This window comes from Rhizopus delemar, genomic scaffold (assembly GCF_000149305.1).
Source record: "Rhizopus delemar RA 99-880 supercont3.2 genomic scaffold, whole genome shotgun sequence".
NCBI lineage: Eukaryota > Fungi > Mucoromycota > Mucoromycetes > Mucorales > Rhizopodaceae > Rhizopus > Rhizopus delemar.
Window position 1 is genome coordinate 2968230 of NW_027137828.1, and position 8018 is coordinate 2976247.

The 8018-nt window shown below is 35.7% G+C and overlaps 2 protein-coding genes across 2 annotated transcripts; one reads left to right on the forward strand and one right to left on the reverse strand.

The window, feature by feature from the left end:
- Positions 1–1198: 1198 nt before the first annotated feature.
- RO3G_03406 (uncharacterized protein) lies at positions 1199–2523 on the forward strand (the record flags this gene model as incomplete). Its single annotated transcript, XM_067657997.1, has 3 exons — positions 1199–1421; positions 1585–2407; positions 2520–2523. 3 exons carry the CDS (start codon positions 1199–1201, stop codon positions 2521–2523), a joined length of 1050 nt encoding a protein of 349 aa, XP_067514098.1.
- Positions 2524–2898: 375 nt separating this feature from the next.
- RO3G_03407 (uncharacterized protein) lies at positions 2899–4305 on the reverse strand (the record flags this gene model as incomplete). The annotated part of the gene is made up of 4 exons (XM_067657998.1): positions 2899–3231; positions 3288–3675; positions 3739–4096; positions 4146–4305. The coding sequence occupies 4 exons, from the start codon at positions 4303–4305 to the stop codon at positions 2899–2901; spliced, it is 1239 nt and encodes a 412-aa protein (XP_067514099.1).
- Between the last annotated feature and the right edge of the window lie 3713 nt (positions 4306–8018).

An 8018-nucleotide genomic window follows, 5' to 3' on the forward strand; every position in this document is an offset into this window, starting at 1 on the left:
TTAGTTGTAGTTGAAAGTGTACGCTAAAAGTGTCGATTTTTGTTGGTTGAATGAGGTTAGTCTGTGTTCATTTCTTTCAAAACTATACGCTACTTTAATTATGCCATTCATTTCTCCAAAAAAAAAAAAGAGGGGGGGGACCCTTGATAGTCAAAAGGGCTATTTTTTTTTCCATTGTGAAAGTAGTTTTAATTGAAGTCACACATCTAAAAAGTGAATGAAAATTAAAGAGAGATCGCATTAAAGTATATCCTTTTCCTGTCACATAAAAGATTGCTAGTTAATGCATATGCCTATTAGTTGATGGGTCGTAAGCGTGGGATTATTTGTATGAGAAAATAGTATGAATAAGGAGTCAGGTTACATGAGCCTCATTTTTCGATTTCCGCGAAACTGGTCCTTGAATTGATGACAGGTCCTTTCTTTTTTTTCCAAAATGGATCTCATCTGAAAACGATCCAAAAAAGCAAACACACACACACACACATATTTTATAAGCAATATAGCCATTTCGATAATGAAGCTCTTGATATTCACACAAAATACAATCGAATGTTTTTTTTTTATGTCTCCTGTTTGATTTAGTTTACTAGAATTAATTTGGAAAGTAATTCCCCTCGCTTTTATTTTTTTTTTTGTCCTTTCTTTTTTTACATTTTAGTAAAATGATATCATAATTGATTACGAATAAATTTACTATTTTCAGCAAGTAATATTGCACTAATTCGTCGTTTTTCTATGTGAATTATATTATAAAATGTATAAAAATGCGACATTATTTTCTGAAAATAGTACATAAATCAACTGTCAAATGACACTCACACCACTTGAGCCTGATTGATCCACGCTATTCTTTATTTATAAAGTATACTTTTGCTTTGCTATAAACTAAATTGGATCCTCTCTCTTTCTCTCTCTCTCTTTAATATAAATCAATACAGCAAGCCATTTCAACATTTCCCCGTAGTTGAAAATTTCCTTTTTAGGTGTATTCTGCTGACTTTTTTATTGCGGGAAAGCATGAATTTTGATCTAACAGAGACCCCGCGAATTACCATTTATTGAATCACCATATGAAATCAACCACTTTTAAAGTTTAGAGTTTTAAGTAGTGAAAAAGTTTTTTTTTTTATATATTTTGTGGGGAAAAAATAACCCTCTTTTGTATTTTTTTTTTTTTTCTTTTTTATTCTGTAAAATGACTTATTCTTTATCTGTCTTATTCACTGCTTCTGATCGAGAAAGAAGAGTAAAAAATGACAACTTCACAACCACCTACATTACAATATCACCCAAGAAAGATGGAAGAACAGCCAAAACAAAATGTATTAATCCTCAAAACAACAATTCTACTTTCTTGCCTCTCAAAAGAAAACTAAAAGTGCCTTCAACCAACCTTACATCCATCTTTCCTAAGCTTCGTATACTCAACAGTCCACTTCGAGACCGACGTTCTTCTTCAGTTTCCTGTCTATCTCACCTGCAGTCAGACATCATCCAACCTACAAGTGACGTACCTTATATCATTTGTTTTCTTTTGTGTGATTCTAACTAAATAGCCTTCTTTTTTTTTTTGTCAAATAGAATTTTCGATGGCCACTTTACCCAATGAAGTCATTTCCCAGATCCTTTTCTTTTTAGACTTTGCCAGCATTCAGATGTTATCTCAGACATGCCATCGAATTCGATCTGTATGCCGTGATGATGACCTCTGGCGCAAGTTGTTTTCTGCCGACTTTCAGTTCATCACGATCAACCATGTATCTAAAAAACGAAGAAGCGAGATCCCTTACCATCTAGCACTCTACAAGAACCATCTTGCCCTCCAACAACGTTGGTCGACCGGGAAAGTGACAACCCGCTTTTTACAAGGGCACGAGGACAGTGTTTACTGCTCTGCCTGGATTGGAAAAAACCTTTTGGCTACCGGCAGCAGAGATCAAGCGGTCAAGATCTGGGATGTTTCCTCTGGAAAATGTATCCGAACCCTCAAAGACCATCATACCGGCAGCATCCTCTGTATGCGTGTCGATCGAGATACGCTCATGACAGGCTCTTCGGATGCGACCTGTATCCTTTGGTCCCTACCTGAACTTGAACCTAAAATGCATCTCAGGGGTCATGGTCACAGCGTCTTGGATGTTTGCTTGGTGAACAACAAGATCGTGACTTCTTCAAAAGATCATACCCTCCGCGTCTGGGATTATACCACGGGCAACGAACTTCGACAGCTGCTTGGGCATACTGCCTCAGTGAACGCACTCGATTCTGTCAGCCATAATCAGGTCGTCTCTGCTTCGGGTGATACTACCCTGAAGCTTTGGAACGTGGACACTGGCGAATGCTTACGAACCTTTGAGGGACATAAACTAGGGCTGGCCTGCGTTCGGTTTGACGGAAACTATTTGTACAGTGGTGGTCTGGATGGCAAAATCAATGTCTGGGATATTGATACCGGAGGATGTGTTAATACTCTGATAGGCCACGGAAGAATGATTCGATCCATTGACTGTTTACAGGTAATGAAGAATACGATCCCAAAAAAAAAAAAAAAAAAAAAAAAAAAAAAAATGCTTACTTTTCTTGTGAATTTTTTTTTAGGGTAAACTCGTAAGCGGTAGTTATGACCGTACTTTGAAAGTATGGGATCCTAAAACTGGAGCTTGTATTTTGAGCTTCCAAAGTGTTCACTCAAGCTGGATATATAATGTGTTGTTAAGTAATACACATATAGTGAGGTAAAACAAAAAGATGTTCAATTGATCTTGACTAATAGTAAAAACTCAATCATAAATAGCTCAGGTCAAGGAAAACAAATTATGGTATTGGACTTTGTAGCTGGATTGGATCCTCTTTAGCTTATTTATTAAATTATTTATCAATAAAAATACAACTTTTTTATTCCCTTTCCCAAACAGCGGCCATTCCCATACCACTGCCAATACACATACTAGTAACACCAATTTTCTTATTTTGACGTTTGAGTTCAGGGAATAAGGTAGCGACTTGACGAGCACCTGTACATCCTAAAGGATGACCGATCGCGATCGCTCCACCCTTGGGATTCACTTTCTCTGAGGGAATATTAAGCACCTTGACGGTATATAAAGCTTGTGAGGCAAAGGCTTCATTGATTTCGTATATATCAACGTCAGATATCTTTAAGCCTGCACGTTCGACAGCAACAGGAATAGCATAAGCAGGACCGACACCCATGATGCGAGGAGGGACCTGTGGAACCATTCGTTTTAATAAGAAGCACTTGTTCAAAATAAAAAAATACTTACGCCAACAGATGCAGATGTAACGTATTTACCAAGGATAGGCAAATTCAGTTTATGAGCCGTCTTACGCTTCATCAGCAATACGGCAGCAGCACCATCCGAAATTTGTGATGCGCTACCAGCAGTTGTACTACCGGTTGGCTTAAAAGCGGGTTTTAATTTTGCAAGACCCTCAGGCGTGGTTGAGGGACGGATGCCCTCGTCTTGATCGACAATCACAGTTTGTTCTTTTCCATCTTTATCCAAAACAGTCACCTTACAAGGCACGATTTCTTCTTTAAAATAACCAGCTTTTTGAGCTGCTGCTGCCTTTTTATGAGATTCAGCCGAGAAAAGATCTTGTTCTTCACGAGTAATTCCATATTCGGCTGCAACGTTTTCAGATGTAATTCTAGACAAAAAAAAAATATAAGCTCCAATTTCAATCTTTTTTTTTTTGTTCTTTTGCTTTTACCCCATAGGAAGTTTGCAGTCAGCAACATTAGGTATTTGTGATAACTTGTCTGAAGTAGGAATTTCACGACCAAAGTAATCTTTAGTCATCGACTCAACACCTGCACCAATACCAATGTCAATCAAGCCAGCTTGAATGGCAGTAGCAATCTGAACGCAGGCCTGAAGACCAGAAGAACACTGACGGTTCAAAGTGCTCACAGATGTCGTGTCTGGGAATCCGGCAGCAAGAGCGGCCATGCGGGAAGGAGTGGCAAGACCACCTTTACCGGTGACATTACCAACAGTGATATCTTGAACTAAAGCAGGATCAATACCAGTCCTTTCAATAGTAGCCTTTAATACATTGAATAAAATTTCTAATAACAGTTGTAAGTAATAGAGATCAATAGACAATCATCGAAATACCATCAGCAAAGCAATCCTTAAATCCACCTTTGCGTCCTTTTGTAAGTGCAGTACGGACAGCAGATACAACCACAACGTCTTCAGGTGACTTGAAGCCAACACGAGTTAACTGAGAGTCAGCAAGGGTAGGTAAAGTGATAGGATAAGGTAATGAAGACATAAAGAAAATATCAAAATAAGTTTCAGGTGTGAATTTATATACTCTCTCTCTTATTTTTCATTACTAACGCCTTTTGCTTACTTTTACCCCGCAATTGAATTTTTTTTCCCAAGATTACACGTGACTTGACATTAGCAACAAAGTTTTTCTGTGGGATATGTCAGAAATCATTTTAAAAATACAAGTGTTGACAAGTTTTCTTTTTTTTTTTCGCTTTGTAAATAAAAGCTAAGGCATCTTTAGCTTTTGAATACAACAGATTGATATAGACCTGATGTTTTTTTTTTGTTCTGTTTTGTTTTAAGAATATAACGATCACTTGCATTTAACTATAAAACAATACTTTTATGTCAATGACTGTACTTTCTGTTTAGTAAATATGCTAATCCATGACGTTTACGAGGTAGCATTTCTTTACTATTTAAATAATTATGACAAGGAATGATTTATTTTTGTTTGTAACAACAAGGCGATTGAGCATGTAAAAGGAACGGTTTACATGCATTTCTAATACGATCGAATCGAATAACAAATGTATCATTCTAACTCAATGTTTCTTCTCTTTCTATCAATACAACACACGCTTATAGTGATGTGTAATCAAAGTAACACAAATCTAAAAAAGATCTACAGTACATAAACATATTCCATTTAAACATAAGCTTGCTAAATACATTATTAACAAGTTGACTACTTTTATGAATCATACTCTTAGCACAAAGCCGCATTACATCTCTATTTCTTTAGCATAGTGTAAGATTAATGATCCAACAATGTCCGGAAGTCTATACACAGAGAGAAGAACAAGAGAGGGCAAGCTTGAACAAGACTGCAAAGATGAGTGGAAATCAAATGGTTATCGAGTGAGGCATAAATATGGCATCTTTTGTAGAATAAAATAATCAAAAGGAAGGTCCTTGCCGATAAAGCAATAAGCTTTTTTTTGGTCAGAAATATTTTAGAAATATAATTGGCTTATTCGTCAGACGTAAGCATGTACACAGGCTGCACAAAAAAAAATGCATTGTGCACAGGTCTATTATCACCCAAATAACATTCTCTTTTTTCTTAAAAAAAAAACCAAAGTAGTTCAAAGAAGTCAATCTTTATGAATCAAAATGTTGGGTTCTGATGTTCTTCTCAATTAAATAAACTGTAAATCAAAAAGTTTTTTTTTTCAGTAAAACTCCGGATTAAGTATGTACGACGTATTTATAGATTATAAGAATTAATACAATATGAAAAGAAAGAGGAGGGGAGAGGGATATTATATAAAGAATATAAAGAGAGTGAATATATACAGAATAATAGCAAGTAGATTTAAGCAATTGACCCTTTCTTTCTTGATATTGTCGTAAAAAATCGCTTTAACTTGTTATTCGATTGTTTTTCTTCTAAACTTGGTGTGGATGATAATAAATTGCCATCGTTTCCATGATTACTGCTTGATGCAATTGAATAATGGTTCATTGTATGATTTACATCCATAAGATCCCTTGATGAATATGTTGATGTAGATGAGAATGAATCTTTCGATGGTGATTGTAATATAGGTGAATGAACAATAGTTTGATCAATGCAAATATCAAAGTGTTCTGTAAATCTTGACATGTCTTTTCTGCTGTTGTGTTTATGTATGAGAGTGAAAGGAGAAATGAAAAAGAAAATGAAAAACAAAGAGAAGAACACGATCGTATTTTATACTTGAAACTTTAAAAAATTATGGGATCTTTGGTTCAGTAAACTCCTTTTTAAGGGAATAATCTTTAAATAAAGAACTCAGTCTAGTCTGTTGTACGGTCGTATCAATGCTTCTAGACTTTGAATAACACATTTTTTTTGCCCTACTTTACGCTTTTTTCTTTTTCACATTATTTCATAAAATAGATATTAAAAAATATCGTTGATTTGATTGAATTAAAATAGTTTTTCTAAAAAAAATAACACGCGACCTGTTTATTTTTCTGCGAGCCCCCTTTTGCTTGTTTTTTTTCCAGTGTAACAGGTCCCTGTTGAGCGGGGCCTAATTGTACCTTTGTGACTGCAATCAATCAGCAAAACGTGCCTTTGACTGGTTTCCCCAATTTTTTAAACTCAGGTTGGGACACACTTGGGTTCATTTTTAGAGGATTGTTTGGGATGGCTCAATCAGACACTCTTTTCCTCAGTAACACAGGTACTAAACGGTGTGACTCAGAGTTTGGCGGCCCTTACCACGTTTAAATCCAAAACCTTTTGTTAAAAACATTTGGGGAATACAGGTACTACCAAAGTACTCTATTGCAAAGCATCTTTATAGGCGAACAGTCCTACGTTCATTCTAATCTGTACAGCCACAAAGAACAGCATGCCGGAAAGTGGGAGACCATGCGTTCCGTAGTTTTCTGAACGTTTTTAAAAGAACATCCGTAGGTCCCTAACAAACCCAAATAAGAAGAATTGAAAACTTTAATGGGACAGTCTTTCTTGCGCCCAAACACAGAGATAAGAGATGAACTGTCTTACTAAAAAGTATTCGTAGAAAGACGAAAGGATTGCTTGTCTTATTTCTTATCCAGGCATCATCCAATATTATCTCTTCCACTGGATAAAGTACCTTTATCTTATGGTTGGATTGTGCCTTTTCACTAATAAAACAATGCATTTTATTCCATAGTTGAACAAATACCTTTATTCTTTAGCAAAAAAAAAGAAAAAAAAAATTAGCGAGTGCTGACATGAATAATCAAAATTTCCTTTCAAACTTGCGGCATAAGTATATACATATTCCTTAACTAAATAAAACTATGAAACAAGTTGAACAATCAATGAAACGCTTGAGCCTCTTTATTGAGTAAGAACAAGAGAGTGTCATTCAATACAAACTATGTCTTTATGCCCGAGGTAGTACAATTTAAATTAGGTGTGTTATGTATTTTATACAATTCACATTACTTTCTCAAGCTTTTGCAAGTGATCTCAGACAGCATTAAACAGTTTATTGTGGTAGGCACGATAAGGCTGGATGTGCAAAAAAAAAAAGATTGAAGAAAATTTAACGAGTTCAACTAGATTAAAAAAAAAGGGGGGGAGGCGTTTTAAACTTTTCGTACTTTCTTTAAATTCAATCATGGTCCCAGCACATCGTACAGGAGCGCTAGAGTAGGAGTGGTACCAATAGGCACTGCTGTTAGTAATATTTAGGCTGTACATGGCTTATACAATAAAACTTATAAAGTATGACAGCCTGTAAAGTGAAACGAGAGAACTCAATAAAAAGCCAGAGCCGTCAGTGATTTTGGGTGCTTTCGCTGCAGCTATTGCTATCATGAGGCAAGCATGCATGTATGTGTGATACGTGATATAAAGGATCATCCTAATGCCTACAACAAATAAATAAATAGGAACTGTAAGCATAAATATCAGTCCTACCGATAGTTTTAAAACCCGGTATTGCTTCAGATAGAATGCGCTTTAACCCGAATCTTGAGTAAAAAGATGTTTTGTAAAAGCTCACAAAAAGCTATAACCCGAGTGGGTGCTTGATAGTGTTACTATCACCGTTTGTTTGCGTTCTCATTTAAACTGTGCATACAAAAGTGAACAAAGTTGTGGTTGGATTTGACCAATAAAAAGAAAGCTTATTTCAACCAGAAAGCACAAAGTAATTTCCTATAAAAAGAATAAATTTTGATCAAGCTAATTTTCCTATTTTGTTCATTTTGTGTACCCAA